Below are 24,332 nucleotides of genomic sequence, written 5' to 3'. Positions count from 1 at the left end.
CAGGAAGGTGGTTGAGGGCCTTGCAGGCCGTGGGGGCTTCTCTGGATCTTCCAGTGAGAAGGGACTGCGCATCAGTCACCACTCAGAGGGGATCTGGATGGGCAGACGGGATCAGGCCCTTATGGATAGATTGGAAGGGTACAAAAAAAAAGTGTGGGGGGAGGGAGAGGTACAAAGAGGCAAAAGATGTTATCAAAACTTCCTTGTAAAACCCGTGTATTTCAGAGTGAAGAAGGAGGCTTCTGTCTTGCCTTGCCCTGCGAGCTTATCAGACAGACGCCCCTGTGAAGGCACAGTCTCTTTGGAAGGTCACTCAATTCTGACAACAAAGCCATGCTTAGGCCTCCTCCCGGGGAAGCTGCTGCCGCCGCTGCCTCGTTTCCGGGGGCCTCGCGGACCGAGGGCGGGGGTTCCCGTCTGGCCGTGACAGCAGCGACCGATCCGAGTGCCGGCCCCCGGTCCTCCCCTGGGTTTGCAGTTCTGCCCGATCCATTCTGTGTGTGGGTGTGCCCGTGTGTGCACGCGTGCATGACCACAAACGCGTACAACCAGCAGCCCACCCGACAAACACCGGTGTTATCGCAATACGTGGGCCTTCGAAAACGAGACGTATGCCCTACACTTTTATTAAATCATAGAAAACGCATACAGATTCTTTTGGTTTGGGGAGACTGGGATACCGCCCAGCCGGGTGACCCAAGAGGTGAACGGTCCGTCTCCCTGGAGGCAGACACGCGTTGTCAGTTGTCACGTTTTGTGTTTTTAAAGGGGAGATAATCAGCAACAGGTTCTCGGCTCCTCTCACCTTTCAGCCACAGGACCCTCTCTCTCCTGCGGCCCCCAATTCTCTTTTAAGGATGTTTTTCATGACTGAAACCAACCACAACTTTAAACGATGGCTCATTTGACGTCTTAATGCGAGATCAATTTCTTCCTCCCTAGCACGGAGCTATGTCTCGCCAGATTTCAGGGGACGGCTGCACCCCGTGGGACGGGGTGGGCTTCCCTTCCACAACAGCGAACGTGCGTGGTGATGTGGAATGTATCTCGGAATAAGTTAAATATTAAGACACAGCGCGTGGCAAGGACATCCTCGTTTCCTTACCGGGTAAATCCGGTGGTTCACTCCCATCTCACACGGTTATAAAGGGTGAGGACCGAGGGGTCTGGCGACCCTGAGAGTGGACAGCAGTCCTCAGAACCACGCCATCGTCTCCACGCACGGGCCAGATACACACGGACAGTCCCCTCCGGAGTCATGCCCCGTTCATTCCCCGCCTCCCCCCAACCCCGGGGCCCATGGGGTCGGGCTCTGAACTTCACCAGGTGCAATACAGTCAGCAGTTTTGTTTTACAGGTTAGGTTGTTGTTCATGCTGCTTTCGAACAAGGCCCAGCAGGTCACACGGCGACCTGTCTGCCCTCACCCCAAATACTCACATATTATAAACACAAATTAAATATTAGCCACGTTATTTTAAATTAAATCGGAAATCACTCTTCTCAAGTGCACCGTCTCCCCCTACTCGCTTCTGGAATGCGTGGCCCAGGGCGAGAACGAACACCCCGGCAACCCTTGCGTTTCTGTGGTGTCGGAAACCGACCTGCTGCCCCTGAGGGTCCCCTGACGTGCTGCATGAGATCTCCATGGGTGGCGAGGGGGGGTGGGGGGAGAGCCATTTTCCGCCCCAAACGGGGGACCCCCTCCAACAGCACCGCTCCCGAACTGAAGTCTGCATTTCAGAGTCCTTAAAGCAGGAACTAAACCGTGGATTGTTTGGGGCTGGCTCCTCGCCCTTGGCAACAGCCTGCTTCCCACGCCCCCATCCCCGGGACACTCAGCGGATCCTACGCCTGCAAGCCTCACGCCAGGCGAAACGGCCCCCCGGGCCCGGGGCCCCTACCCTCGATGGATCAGCAGGCCTGGCCACCACCCAGAGGACGTGCGTTTCCGCGAGTTCTCGCCATGTCACTGAAAAACACCTTTGGGTTAAGAAACATGATAGGAGAGGCCACCCCCTGGTCAGCGTCCCCCAGGGCTTGTCGTTCGCCCGTCCTGCAATGGGAGAGCAGAGTCAACTCAAATAAAGCTAGCCAGGGGACCTGTGGGCTGCCTTCCTCCTGAAACCGGACATGTGCTTCTCCGGTCTTGTCACTGCAGGTCACTGGGAGAGGACACCAGGCTCTTGTGCAGGTTGGGGTTCTGGCTGTGCCGGTTCCGGCTGCGCACGGACGAGAACATGGTGTTGCAGCCGGGAACTTTGCACCTGTGCAGCTGACGGAGGTGCACCGTCTTGTAGTGGGCCCTGAAGGTCCCTCTGTTCCGGTACGTCTTTTGACAGAGGTGACACGTGATGGGCAGCCCGGAGGGCAGGCCGGCGAGGCCCTGGTCGGCCTTGTCCATCAGGACACAGATGGGGTACTCGTCGTCCCCGGGGACAAGGCTCGGACCGCCGCAGGTCCCGTCGCTGTCGTCCGTGAGCACGGTGCCTTCCTCGCTGGCCCCATCGGAGTCCCACGAGCAGTGACTGCTGCTCTCCGACCTCACGCTCGAAGTCGTGCTCAAGTCCAGGACGGCGCCCTCGCTGGGTGGCCCCGAGGGGTAGCTCTCCGGGCCGGCACCGTGCACTGGGGCCATGGGGTACACCAGGCTGCCCATCCGACTGGCTCCCTTGAAGATGACGGATGTCTGGGAGGCCTGCTGCGTGAAGGCCACGTCCTGGTAGGCGTCCTTTGCCACCTCCTTGAGGAGGTACGTGGCCCGGAATCGCTCTTCGCTGCTCTCCACCATTTCTTGGGTCAGTACTTTCTGGTGCAGGTTTAGGTTTGAGCTGTGTCTGCGAGAGTAAGAAAGATGGTTAGCAACGGGTTGGGCTGTTGTGGAGGATAAAGAGTTGTCATTCTGAGCAGAGACACGAGGCAGACACCAGACAAGATGTGCGGCAGGTGTGACATGCTGGGAAGGACCGTAGGGCGCCCTGCGTGGTGCGTGGGCACAGGGCTGCTGCTGTCCTCGCCAGGAATGAGCCTTCCCGGGGAAGTCGGCAGTTTGGACACCGGGAGCATGTCCTTCTCTTCCGTTTCCTGCCTCTGATGGACACCTGGCTTCCTGGGCCTCATCTAAAGAGAATGGCTAGATGATTTCAATGAGGCCAGGTGCCCAGGGACCCCGGAACCGAGGGGGTCCCGGGCCATACCTGCTCACCAGTGAGAAGGAACTAAACAGAGGACCTGACTTCAATGAAACGGGGAAATACTACCTTCTGGAGTGGCACTGTCCAATCGGCAGCCACTCGTAGGTGGCTACGGGGCCCCTGAGATGTGGCTTGTGGCTCTGTCACATACTGAGAGGATAATATTTTGGGTAGACGGAAACAAAGTGTTATCAACACTTCCTTCACCTGTCCCTCTTTGCTGGGTCTAGTGAGGCTGCCAGAACATTGAAAATGTCCTCCGTGGGCTCGCATCAGGAGCTGGTGCATTTTCACACCTATCGCCCCAGAAGGTCTACAGGTGTGAACATCCAATTGGCTGGAAACAGCAGGGTGTGTGTGTGTGTGTGAGAGAGAGAGAGAGAGAGAGCGCGTGCACACTGTGTTCAGTCCCTATTTGCAACATTTCCCTGGATACCAGACAGGGGTTCTGCAGAGGCAGCGCCGGGAGCTCACCGCCAATCACCAGCCTCCCACCCGGTGATTATCCTGCAGGGTGGCCGTGAGCACCCATTATGACACACGGCTTAGACTCACACGGTATCATTTGGAGGTAACTTGTCAATCCGTGCGGGCCTCGCTCCGAGACCCCCTGCTGCCCTGACCAGCAAACACTGCCCCTTCCAGGGTCACCACGTTCAAGGGGACAAGACACTGACTACCAACAGCTCGGAATGCGTGCGCAGGTCAGACTGGGAAAAACACCCTCACCAAAAATGAACAGGGACTTAATTTTCTCTTCTAAATCGCCAAGGACCCAGGCGGAGGGGCGGGCGAGGAAAACGTAATCCTCTTTCAACGGCCCTCTGAGACGTCTCCCCGCTCACACATTCCTTTTCCCAGACGTCATCAGAATCGCACTCCCAGATCACCCACTCCGCGGCAGCTCTGACCTGTGATCATGTCAGTGTTCTGGCTGGAAGGGGCAGGAATGTGTCAGCAGAAAACCAGACACAAGGTGGACATGCAGGTTCCAGTGCACACCAGTGATTAAAAAAAAAAAGGAAAAAAAAAAAAAAGACAAACGCACTCCCTGGAACCATGAGCAGAAAACGTCCCAGCAGCAGCAAAGCACAGAGCTGGACCCCACGCGTCCCGGCCCAACCAAGAGCTGCTTTGATTGTTTTATAAACGCCTGCCTTCCTCGGCTAATGGGAGAATGAGCTCACGGTCCCTTAGGCTGCACCCACGGGGCCCGCTGTGTCTCTGAATTCAGAATTTCTCAGATGGTAGGAAAAGCAGGATGCTGCATCAACGGCAATACCACGAGAAAGCCCCCGTGATAAATCCACGCGAATTTCTGCCCCGAACAGATGCCAAGAAACCCACCCGGGCGGTGGCTTTCAAGAGGTTGACAAATAACCTCCCACCATGTCAGGCCACGCCCTGTGGCTGCGTGAGTCTGGATTTCGGAACTGAACACCCAGGAGGGTGGCGCTGTACACAGGACAGTGGGCTCTCAGAGTGTGCGCCCGGCCCGGTGACAGCCTAGCGGGGGTGGGGGGGTGGGGTGCTGAGCAGTAAGAGCCCCACGCGGCCCCATACGGCCCTCCCGGAGCAGCCAGGGCGCGCGGGGCTCAGGTGACCAAGAACCACCCCCCCCTCCTTCGGACGGAGGCCGCCTTACCTGTCCCTGCTCCTGAGGGAAGGGAAGGTGGCTGTGCAGCCCTCCACCGTGCATGCGTGCGTCTCCTTGGCGTGCACGTGCTTCTGGTGCACCTTCACGCCGCAGGCGTTCTTGAAGGTCTTCTGGCAGACGCTGCACTGGTGGCGGCCTTCTTCCCTCTGCGGGCCCGGGGGCTCCAGGTCCTTAGCGTTGTCGAAACAAGGGAAGGCCGCTCCTCGGGGGGACAGGGCGCTGAAGAGCCCCCCGGCCAGCAGGCGCTGCTGCAGGCTGACGTAGTCTGGGAAAGGGACACAGGGCTCCATGCCGGGCGGGAGGTGGAGGTCCCGGCCGCTGTCCTCTGCCTCCCTTGGCACCGTGGGCGGCTCTGGCTGCTGCTCCTTTTCCCTCTCCGAGTCCTGCATGGCCCGCTCAGGGCTTCTGCTGATGGCTCCCCTGGGCTCGATCGCCGACGGGAGGTGGCAGGCCCTCTGCCCTTCGGGGAGAGGCTTCCCGAAGCATGCTGACGGCTGCTCCTCCAGCGCCCGGTCCGGCCGAGGACTGTAGGCCTCCGGCTCGTCCTCACTGACCACCTGCAGGGGCATGTCTTCGTCCGAGCTGAGCGCGCGCCTCTTCTGGCTGGCTATCTCCACGGTCTCCTTCTCTATTTTGATGGGCATGCTGGACTTCCGCGACTTCTTCTTGGGAAGGGCGTCGAATGGCATCTCGCTGGAAGCCAGCCGTTCGGAGATGGAGGAAGACAGCAGGGGGAGAGAAGGCAGCAGCCCGGGCGTGTTGGCCAGCTCCGCGGGAGTGGCCGGACTGCGGTAGAAGGGGAGCACCGGCTGGACTGTCTTCAGGTTGGGGAAGAGCACGCCGTGCTGCCCGACGCCCGGGAAGGCTGCTTGGCCCCGGGCATCCTCGCCCGCCCCGGGGCCGCCGGGGAGCGGCCTGCAGCCCGGGGCCGCGGCCGTGAACCCCGGGCGCTTGCCGGTCTCCGAGGCGGCCAGGCTCAGGCTGTTCCTGAGGTCCTTGTCCCTGTTGTTCCTGTTCATGGGCATGTGCAGCCGGGGGTTGGGGTTGGCGCTGTGGCGGTTCCGGCTCCGCAGGGAGCTGAACACCATGTTGCAGCCCTCGACGGTGCACTTGTGCTTGATCTTCAGGTGCACGGCGTTGTAGTGGATCTTGAGGGTGCCCTTGTCGTAGAAGGTCTTCTCGCAGGCCGTGCAGAACACCCGGCCCTTCTTCGCCCCGAGGCTGTTCCTGTCGGGCTTCGCGTTGGCCTCGGGGGACGAGTGTGGCCTCTCCAGCTTGGTGATGACGTTGTAGGAGCCGGGGTCACTTAAATGGGCGCCGCCGGCTGTGCTGGTGACGCCCTCGGGGCAGCCGAGACACTGCTCTTTCTCCACCTGACACGGCACGGAGCTGGAGGCCAGGAAGCCGCTGTCGGGGAAGGCCCCATGGATCTCCGGTCGGGGGTCCCGACTCGGGTCCTGACCTTGCTCCAGCGCGTACGGCTCGGGCAGCGACCCCAGCAGCGCGGGCGGCGCCGGGTTGAAGAACTGGAAAGGCAGCATGAAAGTCACGTTGTTGATGAGGCTCTCAAAGGGGTGCACGCCGCTGGGGCTGCCCTTGTCCCCGGAGGCCGTGGGGAGGCCTGCGCCCCTGTGGCCACAGCTCTCGATGAAAGCCCTGATGTCCACGTTGGCGGCGGGGGGCGGGATGAGCACGGCCGGCTCCTCCTTCTCCTGCACCGCCATGAGCTCCACGATGGACTTGGTCTCCCCGAAACGCAGGAACTGCTGCAGGGTGGCCGCCTCCTCCTCGCCGGTCATGATGCTCCAGTGGTCCAGTACCTTCCCCGACGCGTCCTAGACCGGAACCGGGATGGAGACGCACGATTAAGTCCCCACTCCTCACCCTCCTCTCTAAGAGAGGGCCCCGTGGTCAGGCCCCCCGGGCCTGGCACCACAGGGCACCTCGGACGAAGACACCCCGCCTCTGGATGAGCACGGGGCCCCGTTCAGCCCCGCCCCCACCCCCACCCCCCTCCGAGGCCAGAAACTGTGTGCAGAAAATAGACTGCACGAATGTAAGCTGCGGTCCCAAAGGGAGACGTGAAATGTGCCTTACTCACGCCTCAGGGAAACCCGGTGATCATTCCACCGTATTCCACAGCCACCGGTCATCCTGCCCCCACAACAGTCAAAGTGTGCATCTTCTGAAAGTAGCCACTTCTTTATCTACAGACCCTAGATGGAGCAACCAGACCTAGATACAGCCTGAGTATTTATTCGCTGCATGTGGACAATCTGTCCAAGCAACGACCATCGGGAAACAAACGAGCCTGTATTGATCTATGGCCCAGGGTTCACAAAGCACAGCTGTAATTACACGGGCGCGCTGGAGATCTTTCAACCTCCAGCACGGCCTAACTTTCCCCAAAACTACAATAAATATTTTATCACAGAACATGTATTTGATGGCCTACTGAGATTTTTCACCGTGCACGTAAGAGTTCTGAAGATGAGGAGGAATGTAACGTCATAAATTTTTCATGCGCTAGAGGTTCAAGGTAATTGATTCCATATTTTTAATCCCAACGCTAGAAAGCAAGATTATTAGGATCATTAAATATTGATCCATGTCATAATGTAAGATCGTAACACTGCTCTACATAAAAGGTTGTTTGTAGCCCGCTGGGGGTCCTGCTCTCAAGGTGACCCAACCTGTTTCCGGAGGAAGAGCACGGGCTTCAGACTCAGAAAGATGCGGGTTCAAATTCTGACCCCCCCGGGGGCGTCGGGAGACTTCAGCAAGATTTAGAAGCACTCTGATTTTTCACCTGGAAAATGGAGACCATCTACCTACTTCCTAAGATTTCTTATGGGTCTAGGTCCGCACACGGTTATTAGTGTGCATTTCCGTGATGCGGCCCATCGGAGAAAAGCCGGCGGGTATGTGAGCCTTGGACATACATTCACATCCCCATTTCACTGAAGTTTTAACTAAGTTGGCCAGTGTTGTCTAGTGTAGTGGCAAGGAAAAAAATGCGTCCGCTGGTTCGTCCGTCAGAGACATGATGTCACTCAGAGCAGGAAGTAAGTTCTCTGCCCGTGAAAACACCTGGATGACCCAGCTTGTGACAGAAAGCCAGGTGCAGCCACGCTGCAGAGTAAAGAGGGGAGAGTAGGCACAGAGAGACGCACCTGCCATCTCTCCTGCGTGGACAGACCAAGGCCAAGCGTGCGGAGGCCACAAGAGAAGTGGAGGGAGAGAGACACAGGAGAGCACGGACACAAAAGTACCGCAAGGCGAGGGATTCTAGGAAGGGGCCAGCAGAGGGGCAGCGGATGGCCTCGGAGAACAGAAACTGCGATTGTTCGCTGGCGCCTCTGCCAGAAAAGTCCCCTTTCTCTGCCTCGAAACCTCGGTAACCTGGGGCCGAGACAGTGTCCGTGTCACTGGGTATACAGTTTGCAGATAATCAAAGAGATGGAGCAAGCCCCCCCACAGGACGGGGCGAAGGGTGTACTGGGGAAGAGCTGCTTATTGAAACCCACGTCGGAGAATTGGGTGATGCTCCCACATCCCGACCTGCACAGAGATCTTGAGGAAAGCCCTGCAGTCCTCCCAGAACACGAGGTAGGGCTCCCGCCGTTAGGAAAAGTACTGAAGGGCGGGGTGACCGCACCGGCTGGCAAGGGGGTTACGTCAGGTACACGGGTGGGCGCGTGAGAAGACGCCGGCGGAGAGGGGCGGCTGCGGTGGCCTCACCTGCAGCACGTAGCCGCGGATGTAATCCTGAAGGGTCCAGTCCAGGGAGTGCAGGATCTGGAGGACCTCGTCCTGCTTCAGCACGCTGAAGAGCCGGTCCAGGAGGATTTTCAGACGGACGGGGATGGCCTGGGTCCCGTACAGCATGAGGCTGCTGATGTCGAACACCACGTTGGACTGGACGATCTCCACCTGGCTCGTCGGGTACATCGCGGGGATCCTCAGCTTACTCAGGGCTGAAAAACCAAGCGGAAGAAATACCGTCCCTTAAAGGCGGGCTAGGCTAGCGCTAACTCTCAGCGGTCTGTTCCGACAGAGAAAACAAGGGCTACCCAAATGGTTAATCATCCTCATAGCTATCACAGGAACCTATAAAGTGGATTGGCCCAAGGCTCCTCGCTCTTTCCTGTGGCATCCCTGAGGTGCTGAATGGCCACCAGCAGGGGAAGACAAAGGCGGCAGGTCCCTCATCAAGAGGATGGAAAATCAGGAAGCACGACTCGGGAGCCCGGCGGGCCCGGGTTCAGCCCGGTCTGGCACCCGCTAGGCGTCAGGCGTGGCACACTGAGCCACCGCAATCTATGCTGTCTGAGGCAACAGACATCAGCCGCGTACGGCCACTTCAATGTAGACGTAAATTCATCAACGTTGAAGAAAATTAGAAATTCAATTCCGCCCTCACGCTCGTCATGCTTCCAGCACTCGGCGGCCGCGTGGGGCCAACGCAGGGTCAGGTTCGGCAGATAAAAAACACAGGATGTCCAGCTACGCCTGAATAGAAACCTCAGACAAACAACCACCACGTGGGAGGCACTCAGGCTGAAACACTGTTCATTGTTTACGCGAAATTCACATTGCACCGGGCACTCTGCATCTTGTCTGGGCCAGAGCTACTGCACGAGACCGCACGGGACATTCCGTCATCACGAAGTCATGGCCCTGGCCCCCGCGCATCGCTGGAACCTGGCTGACAAAACACTCACCGTAGGGACTTGTTAAGATTCAACGCGATAACAGATAGAAAGCTCGTGGCCGGTTACCTGGCACGCAGCAGCCACTTACACGTGTTCGCTGTCATTCTCGGGCATGGCATCCGTTCCTGCAAAACTGGAAGTTATTTACAGGGCGCACGATCAGCCAAGAGAGGGGGGTGGAAATAGTTACCGTGGGCCACCCAGCCATGTCTGCACTGCTCACACTGACGGTGGTTTATTTTCCCTGGTTGGAAACGCTGGCAACTGCAGTTCAGAGTGCAGCCAATAGCCTGCGAAGGAGAACACAGGTACACTCAGCCTGCGAGTGGTGTGTGGGACACACGCCGCATTTACAAAACAAAACCTCCATTCAGCGAGGCTCATTGAGCAACGCGGGCCCACTCTGCGCCGGGTCCAGACATGCACGCTGGACCCCGGAACGCGGGGCAGCCGGCCCAGGACCTGGAGACGGAGGACACGTAACAGATACTCTTCTGCATGGGAGAACAGGCTACACACGCCAGAACTTTTTTATGAGACGGTGGACTGGAAATAAAACATCTTGCTCGTTGTTACTAAGAAGAGGAAGGACTCCCATTTTCACCGAATCTCTACACTGACCAGAGCAGCGATGCCGAAATGGACACACAGGCCGCCTTAGACCAAGTGAAAGGGAACTGATTGGAATGGAGAGTCGTCCATGAGCGGACTCTGCCGCCCGTCAAGATGTGGCAGAAGCTGAATCCCAGAACAGATGTGAGGCCACTGAGGACGGCCCCCCACTCCACTCACAGGACTGTGTGCCTGATGGAGACAGACACGGGCTGGACCGGCCCTGCGTGGGGGTGCCTAGCCGCATGTTAAAGTGCCGTGTGTGGTGTGTGGGTGTGGAGTGTGCTGACATATGGCAGAAATAAAAAAAAAAGAGAGAGAGATGTACGTGCCAACAAAAGTCTAGTATTAGCAACAAATCATCATGGATATTTTTAAGACGAATTCCTCAAATGGGGAGAGAGGCCTGTAGAATGTGATCTATTATTAAAGAGAAGCTCTCACAGAGGTCTGGCGGGGGGGGGGGGGGGCTCCTGGGGAGAGCCGCTGGTGGAATCCGTATGATTCAAGAGAGCCTTGACCTAGGGGAGGGGGGGGTGCGTGTGTTTGAGGGGGAATGAAAAAGCCCCACGATTAGGGGTTTAAACCTCCTCCGGCCAATTAAGGGACTATGTGGCCTTGTGTGGGGACAAGGAGGGGAGAATCTGGCCTGGGACCCAGGAAACTCACTTCAAGGGAGTCTAGAAGGAGTCTTCCCTTACACAGCAGTTGTTGGTGGGGCTGGGAATGGTGCAGGCAGTTTGGAAAAACAGTCTGGCTGAGTCACAGCACCATTCGGCAATTTGACTCCTGGGTATGTGCCCAAGACCACGGAAAACAACTGTCCAGACACAGACTTGTCCCCCGGAGTGGAAACAACCCCATTGTCCCCAACGGATAAGCAGATGGACACAGTGTGGTGCAGCCACGCGGTGGGACGTTGCTAGGCAGTAAGAAAGAATGAGGTCCTGGTACGTGCTACCTCGTGGACAAATCCTGAAAACATTCGGCCACAGAAAGACGTCCATCAGAAACGACAGCGGTATGAAAAGTCAGAGACTGTACGGCTTCGTCTACATGAAACGTCAAGAATGGGCCAATCTACAGGTTCAGAAAGCAGCCCAGTGGTTCTCAGGGGTTGCGGGCAGTGGGTCGGGGGCCGCTAATGTGTGGTAGTGAGAGGAGGGTGGTATTCTTTTTGTTTTTGTTTGTTTTCATCTTTAAAAAAAAGCAGCTTTACGTTGAGATATAATACACATACACAATTCACCCCCTTCAAGTTTACAACGGAATGACTTTTGGTATAGTCACTGAGCCGTGCGTCATCTCAACGCAATTTTCATCATCCCCAAAAGGAGTCCCGGTCCGAGTTTACGGTGGACACGTGCCTGCACTGCTTTTGGGTATATTCTTGGGAGCGGAACTGCAGGATCGTATAGCGACTCCATGTTTCGCCCTCTGGGAAAACTGCCAAACTGTTGTTGGAAGGGGCCGCAACATTTTGCGCATGTATGAGGCTCCCGTCTCCCCACACCCGCGCCGCCACTTCACGAACAGGCGGACCGCGGATGACTTTGTGGCGGTGGCTATGCTCCCCAGGATGCTACAGTGACGGCTCTGTGTCATCACACATCTATCACACCCACGGGATGAACGAACACTGAGCGCGACCTCTAAGGTGAACACATTCCAGACTCGGGGTGATCACCAGGAGTCAGCGCGGGCTCGTCATGGTAACAACCGCGCCCCCTGCTGGAGAGTGATGGCTGTGGCGGAGGCCGGGGTGCAGGGGGTGACGGGAGGTCTCTGCCCGTTCCGTTTTGCTGTGGATCTAAAAAGTCACGAAAGCAAATCAGTGACCTTGCTTACACACAGCTTAAAATTCACACGACTTAACTGTCATCTACCACTCTTTTCAGATGGCAACAGGCCTGACCAGAGTGACCGTCCAGACGAGAGACGCCCAGGGCCGTTCATAAAGGACGTGAGTGGCAGATGGAGACGGTGCTACCAAATCACCAAAAAGCAGGAAACAGGAGAGAAAAGATTTTACTCTCTGGAAAGTCTTATGATACAGTACAAAGAACTGCAGATAATCCCAGCGCTGTGTTCCTCGTAATGACGCACGCCTTTCCACTGGGGGTGGCATCGTCCCCAGGGGGTGCAAATGATCACTCTTTCTATGTACGAAGCACAGACACAACCACATCAACAGGTACAGTGTACGGTGTCATAAAGTTTTGCTGGGGGAAGCACATGTAGGAAAACATTTCTAAAGTCTCCTTGGAGGTGGGGGTGTGGGGAGAAATGAGAAAAAAATGGAGAAACCCTGGTCTAATGCCAGAGATTGTTTTTACTTTGTGGTTATAGCTTCTACTTATATACACATTTTACTAATGTGTTAAATGCAGGAACACATATGTCTATACAGCTATATGCATAATGACCTAGTTATTTTAACTGGAAGGTAAAGGATAAAAAGGAGTTAATAATTTAACTTTTATTACACACTGTCAAAATGAACAGCGTAAGGGGCACCGGTATTAGTCGGTGGCACACCTGATGCGTAGTCCAGCTTCTCAAACTTCTCCGTGACTCTGAATGTGGGCTCCCGGGCGAACTCATCTGCAACCTCAACAGCTAGCAGTACCCTCCGTATGAACTCTCTGAAATATTTCATTGCCTGTGCTCTATCACTCTTTTAAACGATAACTTTAAAAAAAGATTTGCATTTATTTATAGAGAGAGGGGAAGGGAAGGAGAAAGAGAGGGAGAGAAACATCAGTGTGTGGTTGCCTCTCGCACGCCCCCTACTGGGGGCCTGGCTCACAACCCAGGCCTGTGCCCTGACTGGGAATAGAACTGGCGACCCTTTGGTTCACAGGTGAGTGCTCAATCCACTAAGCCACACCAGCCAGGGCTTAAACAAAATTTTAAAAATGAGAAAAGTTCTCATTTTGGATGATGTCCCTGAAAATGCCACTCCCTCTTTAAAAACAAGGCGATTCTCCCTGGATTCACGCTGAGCCCAGGACTCGCTGGGTAACTGACTGCCCGGGGCCCTGCACAGCGGAAGCTTGCAGGGAACCATTCCCGGTGCCTCTCACAGCCTCCAGCTGAGACTCGTTTTCTGCTGCATCTCTTGACCCCTAGCTCAAGGTTTGTCAACTTCAGCCTTATATTTTGAGTTGGACAGTTCTTAGTGGGGACCGGGGGGCTGTCCTGGGCATGGCAGGAGGTCTGCCCCTGGCAGCAAAACTGCCCAGAGCTGAGACCCACCGACCTAACCGGATGATTCAATTCTGGCAGTTTCTAGTTTGGGGACAGAAGTTTAAGCAATTTAAGCTATAATTCCGATGCACGCCTGCTGCTTTGTCAGAACCATTCGCGTGGTTCTATATGAACCTATTTGAATAAGGCTGAATAAAGCTCATCAGACATCTATTGAACTAGCTCTCAGGGGAATTATTTATGAACTAAAAAGGCTAATTACGGCGTCTTTGAGAGCCTCTAATATAAGGCCCTTGAGTTGTTCCAACCACCTCAGAATTCTACAATGTAGTCAAATTATAGCACCATTATCCAAAGACAAATGAACACTTCTAAAATGAAATCAAACGACAAAAAAACTGTCCTTACAGGACACAAAAGTACTCACGCAAATCAAAATGGAAAGCTCTCAAAACTCCCATCGATTCCTTTGAACTCCTGATAGGTGCTTCCTTCCTCAGAGACATAAAGCGGATGTGTTCACAACACGCCGAACCCATTGAGACACGGTTATTGCTTTTTGCACACTCATTTTAATCAGACTATTTCTGAATTTTTAAAAAGACTTTATTTATTTTAGAGAGGATAAAGGAGGGAGAAAGAGAGGGAGAGAAACACCAATGTGTGGTTGCCTCTCACACGCCCCCTACTGGGGACCTGGCTTGCAACCCAGGCATGTGCCCTGACTGGGAAACGAACTGGTGACCCTCTGGCTCTCAGGCCAGTGCTCAATCCACTGAGCCACGCCAGCCAGGGCCTGAGTTGTTATTAGTCCCTTTGATGTGCTACAAATCAACAATCCAAATTCTGGTCTGCTCTTTCGGTAACTACCCTTTGCTCATTTGTTCATCCAGGTGTTTACGGACACCCCCAGTGTGATGGATGATGCGGTCATGTGCAGTCTCGCGATGGGATGTTACGACCCGGTGCTGAGCTGGGTCGGAGGGTCCCGCTTCCTCTCGTGGACACCTCTGAGCCACCTCCAGCTTGGGGAGATGCTGACTTGAATTCCAGACACACAACGGGGCAGATGCATAGCCGGACAGAGCACGTTTTCCATGGGACATGCATTATTGACCTGGAGAATAAAAACTGTCTACCTCAACACTGTTTTCGTCTTTAGTGCATTCACATATATTCCTGTTGTGGAAGAGAAACTCAAGGGGGTGTTCTTGGGGGACTGGATGGAAGAGAGGAGAAGGAAAATCACAGAAGACCTTTGGGGTCTGCAGATTCCTGGCACGGACCCCCTCAGGGGAGTCGTCTGCGGTCTGGCTGAGGAACAGGATTCAACTGCGCTCCAGCCGGGCTGCTGTGTGGGTTCCAGTCACTTCATCTGCCCTGTCCAATGCAGTGACCATTTACTCACATGTGGCTGTTTAAATTAAAAGTAATGAAAATCAAATATAATGAAAAGTCTAGTTCTTGGCTCGCACTAGTCGCATTTCAAGTGCGCAGTGGCCACATGGGGCCAGTGGCTACTGTCCTGGACAGTGCAGAGGAGAACATTTCTACCATCGCAGAGGGTTCCACTGGGCAGTTCTGATCCTGATGGGGAGACTAGTGGCCCTTCCAGCATCTGCCCTTCCACACGGTGGTGTTCGTGTTAAGGTGACCTTGTTTAATCCTCCCCACATCGTGGTCAGAGGAGGGAACTGTCCTTAGGAAACGTAAGTGTACGGAAGATGTGCCCTGTGCCCAAGGTCACGTGCCTGGCGAGCTTTCCCGAGCGTGTTCTGTGCGTGCAGCATGGCAGTAAACAGAGCTCACGCGTTACTCCTTTCTTACATGCACCCTGGGGGTAGGTGTCACTACCCCCATTTTACAGACATGGAAACTGAGGAACTTACAGTCTACCAGGGTGGTCTCGCATCTGGACACTGGGAGTAGATTATATTTTGAAATATCAGTATTGGGGGCTAACTGCCCTTCTAGTTATGGGTTTATCTAATCCCCACAGCAACTTTGAGAGGCATTCTCATCCGCGAATTTACTGAGCAGTTCCAAGCCAGATAGTCTAAACTCTGAGAGTTAAAGTGCTGAGCAGGACTGATGAGGTGTTTGCCTCCAAGGGGCTTATTATCTTCTAGAGGGGAAAGAAAATAAACAAGTAAACAAACAACAGCTTTTCAGAAGAAGGTCACTGCTATGAAGGAACTACGCAGAAGTCTCTGCTAGCAATTTTACTGGCCGGCACAGAGGAACAGAGGTAGGCGTAAGTGCCCCGTAGAGAGAGTCACCATCAAAGTCTCTCGAGGAGGTGATGTTTAAGCTGGGTCGCAAAGGATAGCAAGGAGCCACTGAAGAACTGGAGGTAGAGTGAATGTTTTAGGTTGCGGGTATAGCAAGTGCAAAGGCCCTGAGGCACCAAACAGGCAGGAGTTTTCATGGCACCAAAAAGGGGGCCAGTGGAGCTGGAGTGGACTAGGTAAGGTGACTGGTAGGAAAGGGGGGGGGGTCACTCACAGAGGTGGCAGAGACCGCTCTGCATAGGATGGTGGGGGCAAGCCAAAGAATATGGATTTTATTCCCCGTCTCACAACGAGCCTTGGACAAAGGCCTAAAATTAATATGATTTGCCTATTAAAAGAACACCTCTGGATGCGGAGCCGGGGAGCCCGAGTCCCTTCCCCTTCAGCACACGGAGCGTGTTTCACGGGCAGGCAGTAACACCTACGACTGGCCTCAGGCGACTCACGCCCTGCTTCCTGCCCTGTAAGTGTTAGCCCCGTGACTTGGAGCCTCGGACTGTAAGATGGGCTGGGGAGCTGCTCTCGCCTACCTCAGTGGCTTATTAGCCACGTTAATGAGAAAACACAGAGGGAGAGTTGAAAAGACCAATTAGCACAGCAGGACGGCTGTTCCTGCCATACCTACAGCAAGGAGGGGCTTAGCTCCCCAGGGCTCAGGGGGTCGGACTCTGCACAGACAGAGCTGCCGAAAACACTGACGATAAAAACCTCCATACAAGTTGCTCCTCCGTGAGTCATTCCCGAAAGAGGCAACAAAACAGAAACTCAAAACCAACACCTGGCGGCTGACCCTGGGCCCGAAAGGCTGACCCAGACTTGGGCTGCCTTTCGCTGGTATTATTTAAGAGAATAATATGGATCCATGAGAGAGCTGTGCCATGCTTGCTAATTACAGATGCCCACCCAACATCCTTTTGGCCCAATCTGCCTTGGTAAAGGCATCTTAATTTTCATATCTCCTTTGCTGGCTAGGTAACTAAGTCCTGTCCAGTGGTAGAGAGGTAGAAGTTGTTAGGTGGAACTTTACAGAAAGCTCCTTATAAATGAGAAGTGGCTCAGCTGAGAGACTTCTTAGCCTTTCCTCCTTCCTGGAACAAGAATGTGATGGCTGGACTTCAGAGGCCATTTTGCAACCACGAGGCAACCTTGAAGTTATATTCTAAGAATTGCTGAGCAGACAGGATGGTGTCTTATTTAGGAGCATCTTTCACTAGCAAGCCAAATGCAGTTCCTAAGATACACACTGATCTTCTTGTGGACCGTGGAGGAGGCCACACAAAAACCACATGAAAAATGGCTAACTAGTATAGATTACTAAGGCCACATTTAGTGTGTGGTTCTCTCTTAAGTGTGAGGTTCTAAGGCTGTGCCAGATACTCCCTGGTAAGAAGAGTAATTTTCTGCCCTGGCTGGTGTAGCTCAGTGGATTGAGCGCAGGCCCGCAAACCAAAAGATGGCAGTTCGATTCCCAGTCAGGGCACGTGCCTGGGTTGCAGGCCAGTTCCCAGTGGGAGACGCACGAGAGGCAACCATACATCGATATTTCTCTCCCTTTCTCCTTCTCGTCCCCTCTAAAGATAAATAAATAAATGATGATAAAAAAGAATCATAATTTCCCAACTTGAAATCCAAGGTCCAGCCTGTTCAGTCACAGATCACTTTTTAAATAAAAAGTCACCGAGCTTTAGAATAAAAGTGCTCCAGGTTTTCCCAAGTTGTACTGTAAAACAGTAACTATAGACAATTGCTGTTCATACGTTTTGAGTCAAGGGGAAAAGAAACTGCCAGTGTACAATGCAAGCATCTCCCAAGGCAGCTGGACCACCTTAGCTTTCGGGGAGAGGGCTTGGTTTCTCTCCACCCACAATGAAACTGCCATGCCCGCTGGCTCTCTGTCTGCAGAGCCAGCCTCTCTGGTTCAGAAAACTGGGCAGGAGGTCTCCACCCGACTGCTCTCCGTGGCTGCTCTGCCCGTCTGCCTCTCACACGCAGCGTGTACTTCTCACGTCTCTTTTTAGAACCAGATTTTTTTTTTACTCCCTCCCTTCCTTCCTTTCTTTTTCTTCTAACGTCTTCCACGTTTTATTTTCTAAGGGTTCTCCTGTTTTTCCTATACATGGAGAGCCACCAAGGTACACTGGGGAACCTGAAAACAGCAGCACCATTTGCCAGACGTCTCGGGACAACGGGACAACGGGACGGGGAGAGAAGACCACCTGTGAGGTCCCTAGGTGCAAGGCGGCCTGCCCGCGGCAGATGCCCATCTCCTGACATCATCTCCTCTCAGTTTAGCAAAATGATACCAGTGTTTTATTGAACAAACTGGCTCTTTCTGGCTGCCGTCTGCTTGAGTACAAGGCCTCTCCCGTGGGCTGGTAATCATGAGGAGCCTGATGGGAATCCCAAGGGGAGGAACCCCCAGTGTCTGCTCCGGGGGGGGGGGGGCAGGGGGAAGAAGAGTCATACAGCCCGACCGATCAGTAGCTGAACAGACAAAACGACCCATCAAACATCGGCGTGAGCCATGCATGTTATTAAAATCCAGCAACTCAAAAGACACTGAAAACAAATGCAAAACTCATCGGCCACTTTTAGAGATACCAGGGAACTGGTGAATCATTCCCCAAACTCTCCTTACATACGTATTCCAGGTGAAGAAGGAGAATATCAGTATGTCCTTACCTCCTCATTAAAAAGACGGCAACCAGCTCACTGGCTTCTGGACAGAAGGACGTATGCTATTACACACGGGGCGTTCTTGCCAAAAAAAACAAAGTTCAACCCTGAATTAGACTAAGCCTCCAGGTCAACTCTGGCTTACAGAAAACGTATGAGATAGAGGAGTGTTTAAATAATAACACCACGTGGTAAAATGCAGACTGGGGAGCATTCTACAGGACACGCAACCCAACTTTTTCAACAGATAAATTGCAAGGCAAAAAACGTAAAGTGTAAACCTAAAGATTAAGAGAGACACGCAGGGACCTTATTTGAATCTTGACTTGAACGAGCGAATGGCAAGGTGACGTTTACCGGGCGATCAAGGAAACCGGAGTGCTGAAATTGAACGTCACGCAAGAGTTGTTCGTTTTTTTAGGTTGTTCTACGGTATATTGCTTTTGCCTTTTTTTAAAATGAAAGACTTGTCTTTTAGAGCTACTCTTATTTATGAATGAAAACCCACAATGCCCAGGACTGGCTTCGACAGACGCCACTGCCGTGAACGGTCAGGGAATGAGTGGGTCTGGGATACAGATGGAATGGGATCGGCCCGAAGTCGATCACTGTCAAACTCCCAAGCGTGCCTCACGAAGCTACGCACAACGATTCTAATTGTGTATGAAGTGCTCTGGAGTAAAACGTGAAAAAAAAATCAGTTAAATCAACATTCTCCATCTGACCAACACTTTTTTTCGTGCGGGACAGCAAACACGGAGGTAGAAATCAATGGTCCGTGGAGAGGCCGAGGAGGCTGCCTGCAGGAGGTGGCGGGCACACGTGCAGGGACCACCACGGGCCTGGGCCTAGAGAAGGCTCGCCCTGCACCTGTGTGGCAAGCCCAGGAGGCTGAGCCTCAGGGCACAGACTGGTCATGGGCAGCGAGAGGCTACACAGGGTGGGGCTGGGCTGTCTGGATGGGCAGCCAGGAGTCTCTCTGTGGGATCCACAAAGCCGTCAGCATTCTGAACAGTGTCGGGGGACACTGCTGGCCACGAGCGTGGTGAAAGACTGGACTTGGGAAGCCTCAGGGACCAGGAGGCAGGCGGCAGTTGCAACCTGAAAATGACACGGAAGGGGACCTGACAGGTTTTGGGTTCTCACTGCAAGTGCAGGGATGAAAAAAGAGACTGGTCTCGAGCCACCAAAGGCTGGGAGAAGGGTCTGGTGGAGTGAGGGCCAGGTGGGAGGCAGAGCCCCGGGGACAGATGTCGGGCCAAGTGCCCCTGGGAGGAGAAGCACGCATGACATGCTCACAGTGTTCTCTTGCTGCTCAGCTCAAAGAAGGTGATGGGGGAAAACCACCCATCCCTTGATCTCTATAAATCAAAGTCTGAACTGTGTGCTAAAATAATGTAACAGCTGGGCCTTTTTTCTTAAAGTCATTAGTCCTAAAAAAAAAAAACAAAAAGTAGAAAAAGATGCAAATATTATCTTAGAAACCAAACCAAGCACTTGTTTTTTTAAAAAAAGAACAACAAAACTGTAGAGAAATATAAGACACAATATATTGTTTTTCTTTATAACCTTAGTTTGGGAGGACTCAGTGGTAATCTTCAGAAACAAAAATATAGAAGGACGTTGAGTACACATGTTGGGGATTTCTGAACACAACAGCCAGCATGGGTTGAGGGGGAACAAAAATAGAGACAAAAAAAAAGACATTTACACCTCAGGATAATTTTAAGTAAGGTGGCCAGTTACCCAAGCAATGTACTTACACTATGGCTGCTGATGCAAAATAATGATGAAATCGTGAACATTTCTAAATACCCTTTTGCAAGCATTTCTTTTAGGGACTTAATGAGAACTAGATTTTAAAAACAAAAGGTAAAAAAAAAAAACCACCCTAGATTTTCAGAAAGGAAAAAATTAGCCCATTCATTATGCCATTCTGATCACTGTCTTAAAATTCAGCCTGGTGTATCGTGCAGCGTTAACATTGCCGATATAAAAATGCTGCCTTCGTGACGAGTAATACAAGAAAGCATCGGAGGTCTACAGAACAGGGCCAATGCTTCTAGAAGGTGGCGTAGAGCTAGAAAACAGCGTGCAATGGATCCATCACAGAAATCATCTGCAAGAGGAGACAAACTAACATCACTGTACGGAAACAACAAGTTAGCCGCCTGAGAGAGAGTTGAACTGAGACAACTCTTTCCCCTCTCCGAGGCCGCCTGGACCCAGCCTCCCTGTTTTGTTTCCCCATGTCTCTTTTCTCTCACATTAGCTGAGTGAGATTATGGTCGCCCCCAAGGCAGAGGCCCCCTGTGACACAGGAGGCAGGTTTGTAATGAGTCCATGTGTGGTTGGCAGCAGCGAGAGACCGTTTGCTCCCCACTCTTCGACCTTTGAGGGGGCAGCAGATTGGATCCCGGTGAGGCAGGGTCGGCTCTCCGCGTAGACCCACCCTTTTCACGTCGTATTTACCGCGCTGTCCAACTGCCCCTCCGACCCACTCTCTTTGCATAAAAAAAACAGGCGTGTGTCTGTGTGGAGATGGGGGGGGGCACACTGGGAATCTGGGAATTTCCAGAATTAGGAAAAAGGGCTTCAAAGAATGACAAGATAAGAAGAAATAAGGTTTTTAGGTGGAAACCGATTTGCAGAGGCAAAAGCTAAAACCTTTCCAGATGCCCGTTCTTGTAAAGATCCCGGTTTATCTTTAGACATCTCTTAGATAAACCACGAAAAACAGAATATCTCAATGAAGTAAAATTAAAAACCTGTCATAGTGGCATATTTGGGATAAGGTAATTTTTAAAAAATGCAGTGAATCCCCACACACTGATCTTACCTACCTAAGAAAGACCGGCTCAGAACTGAGTTTTCACCTTTGGGGCATTTCTAATTCTTTCCAAGCAGGGATGTTTCTGAGAAAAGTTACTCACTCCCAGGAACATCTGTAGAGGTGAAAATTTACCCCGGGGGTAAAACATGCTCCTCCTGCAAGTAATTTACCTCATGGAACCTTCAGGGCACCTCTTTAATGGCCACTGTCAAAATAGCTCCCAATGCCGTGTACAAAAGCTCCAAGACACTTCGGCCCCTCACCCGCTACACTGCCGTTTAATTTCACCGACAGACTGAACTTTTAAATTGTTTTCCCATGTCTAGTTCTCCCTACGCACTGGAAAACGCTAAGGGTCTATGCTTAAAGGAACTTATTATCTATCCCACGGGAGAATATGGGGTGGCTTTTCTCACCCCCATAGGTTGGACCACCCTTCGTCCCAGGCTGATGATTCTCGGGTTCAGAATGCGGGTCTGGGCCTGGGATGCGGGACTAACTGCTGTGTGGGGGGCCACAGAAAACAAAACTAAAAATAAAAAGAGCCCTCTATGCAAAGCTGACGCTGTTGTGGCAGTTACCCCGTGTCTGTTAATATTCCTTACGTGAATTCCAACCAGGGCGAGCAGTGGCCAGCTAGGCCCTTCAAACCAACCACTTTCTCTCTTACTGAAGGGGGAGCATGTGGCTAAATCCTTTTCTAGTCTGAAGAATCTACAGGTCCAGAGGATATTCTGAATGAAATTATGCGGGTGCCTGAACATGGCTATGAGTTCCCAAAGGCTATGGGCAGCACTGGGGCGACGTGAAGATTCCTCCACCTCTTCCCAGCATGTGCCCCTCTGACAGACCCACGTCCAACCAAGAGAGGGGCTGAATGAGCAGCAACCCTTTTCCTGGTGAAATGAACGTTGGCAAACTTATGGGGTGAGAAAGCAGACAATGACTCACATTCTCCGTCTTTTACGTCCACTAGAAAAGGCCAAAGTTATTTTATCAAAATGCACCCTAACAAATGCGGTGGCCACCTTCCCACCGTTATTGAAACCACAAACCAAATCCTAGACAACGGAGAACGTCGGAAGTAATTTTCCTTTACATCCTGCATGAAAATTTCATTTTGACCTCTGCAATTTCAACAGTGTTTTCATACAGCAACTGGAATGGGAACCGACCATGGAGAAGCCAGTATATTTATCATTGCACCAAAATTTGAACAGGTACAACGGAATGTGCCCGCAAATGAGGAGTCCAAGATGCCTCATGAAAAGATCCCATGAAATCCACCGGCGATTTAAAACAATAACCAAGGAATAAGAGGACCCAAGGGGGAAAAAAAAAGAACGTGACTTGTCAAAGGCTGTTTTCCAATTCACTTATGGTCAAGCCAAAATCTTCGTCGCTTTGATGAGAAGAAATCCATATTAAAAAAAAATTGCTGCTAGATGTGCTCCGTGGACCCAGAGCTGTAGGAACACATGTTTTCCCCTCACACACAGGCGCATGCACACACACACACGCACACACACTCACACCCTCTGACAGGGATTCCCAGGACACCAACAGGGCCTCTTTTAGGCCCCTTAAGTGTTAACAGCAGAGGCCTGGCTGCGACCGGGCGTCTGGCCCGAGTTAAAGGCCCTGTCTTCAGAGGAGCGCGGTGAGCGTGGCCATAAAACCAGGGGACATTACGGAACCTTAGAGTGTCTGATCCTCCCCCCTCCACCCCCTGCCCCCCCCCCAGCACACACAATTTCACTCCCACAATTAAGGCTGCTCACTGGCATTCCATTGAACTGTCAAAGTCGGGCCGGTGGCAGCCGCACCGCCACAAAGAGATGCCTTAAATGAGAAGAACATGTTCCTACACCGCGTTTGAGAAAGTTTGGCTCCGAGCTATGCACTGATTAATATCAGATCTCCTCCTTCCCTCGCCTCTCCGCGATCTTGTCACATCTGGCTGACAAATCCCGAGCCTCTCGGGGCAACGCCGGGGGGCCGCGGGGACAGGCAGCGGCCCCCTCCGCCCGCCCGTGCGGCCCGGCCCGCCGGCCCCAGGGAACCGACGCGGCGCTCCAAAGGGGAGTCGACACGGGGACGCGGCGCTGGCGGTCCCCGCGCTTCCAGGCACCGCCCAGCCCCCTCAGTCATTGCAGGTGTCCCGTCGCGAAGCGGCAGGAGACGCGCGTCCGGCTTTTCCGTGCCCCGCTCCCGCCCCCCGCGGCGTCGGGGTCTCCGTCCCCGGCGACGCCGTGCGCCGCGCCGTTCCCGACACGGCGCGCGGGTCCTGCGCCGTCTGCGCCGCTCCGGACGCCCCTGCCCCGCCCGCCGGCACCTTGCTGGGCGGTTTTGCACAAAAGATGCGTCCCCGCCCGCGGCCCGGAGCCCGCTCACTGCCGCCCGACTGTCCCCGCGTCTCTCGTGGGGGCCGACGGCCGCCGCGCGCCGCACGCTCCACAGAAAGCAAACCCAGGTAGAAGCGGCCGTTCCCAACGCGAGCTGCCGGCTGAGTGGGTCCCGGGGTGAAGCCGGCGGGACGGGAGGCGGGCGTGCTCGGACGCAGCCGCGGCGCGGAGGGCGGGAGGCGGCCTGATGCGCGCCGCCGTCCCGCGGCCGCCGGGACCCCCTCGGCCCGAGCTGCCGCTGTGCAGGTGGCCTGGGAGGTGGCCAGGGCGGGTCCTCCGTGCGGACGGGACCGGCCCGAGCGTCGTCTCGGCCGCCCCGCGCGCAGAACGTCCCCCTTACCTCGGCCATCCTGCGGCCGCCGCGGAGCCCGGCTACCCGCGCGTGTCCCCGGCCCGCGTCCGCCCCGGCTCGGCGGGCGCCGCCGCATCTAAACTCCGGCCGTCGGGGCGACGCGGCGAAGTGGGCGGCTCCCCGCACGCCCGCCCCCTGCGCCCGGGTGGGGGCCTCCTCCTGCGCTGTCCCCTCCCCGCCCCTCCCCCTCCGCCGGCCGCCAGTCCCCCGCCCGGGAAGCCCGCCGCCCTCCGGGGCCGCCCGCGGACGCCCTGAGCCCGCGGAGACCTCGCCGGCGGCCGGCGCGGAGGTGTCTGCCCCGCTGGGCTTGAAGGCACTTGTCGGGAGACACAGACGTGTCCGCGTCTGCCTCCCCGGGAGGCCAGACGCTCTGAAGTTCGCTGGCTCC

General features: G+C 54.2%; 1 protein-coding gene across 1 annotated transcript; it reads right to left on the bottom strand.

The window, feature by feature from the left end:
* Positions 1–607: 607 nt before the first annotated feature.
* On the bottom strand, positions 608–24,001 carry BNC1 (basonuclin zinc finger protein 1). Its single transcript, XM_037053514.1, has 5 exons — positions 23,933–24,001; positions 9,756–9,855; positions 8,592–8,827; positions 4,839–6,685; positions 608–2,836 (listed from the first exon to the last, which is right to left on the bottom strand). The coding sequence occupies exons 1-5, from the start codon at positions 23,939–23,941 to the stop codon at positions 2,152–2,154; spliced, it is 2,877 nt and encodes a 958-aa protein (XP_036909409.1). The 5' UTR covers positions 23,942–24,001; the 3' UTR covers positions 608–2,151.
* Positions 24,002–24,332: the final 331 nt, after the last annotated feature.

Source organism: Sturnira hondurensis, unplaced genomic scaffold, assembly GCF_014824575.4.
Source record: "Sturnira hondurensis isolate 20B ecotype Veracruz unplaced genomic scaffold, ASM1482457v3 Scaffold0007865, whole genome shotgun sequence".
In the NCBI taxonomy this organism is placed as follows: domain Eukaryota; kingdom Metazoa; phylum Chordata; class Mammalia; order Chiroptera; family Phyllostomidae; genus Sturnira; species Sturnira hondurensis.
This window is presented reverse-complemented; position numbering and strand designations above follow the sequence as displayed.

Bases quoted from the DNA above. Each gene is read 5' to 3' on its own strand.
- BNC1 (XM_037053514.1), bottom strand. The intron at 8,828-9,755 runs GTAACTATTTCC...TTGGTTTTTCAG, and splicing joins ACATGGCTGGGTGGCCCACG to CCCTGAGTAAGCTGAGGATC. The intron at 2,837-4,838 runs GTAAGGCGGCCT...TTACTCTCGCAG, and splicing joins TCCCTCAGGAGCAGGGACAG to ACACAGCTCAAACCTAAACC.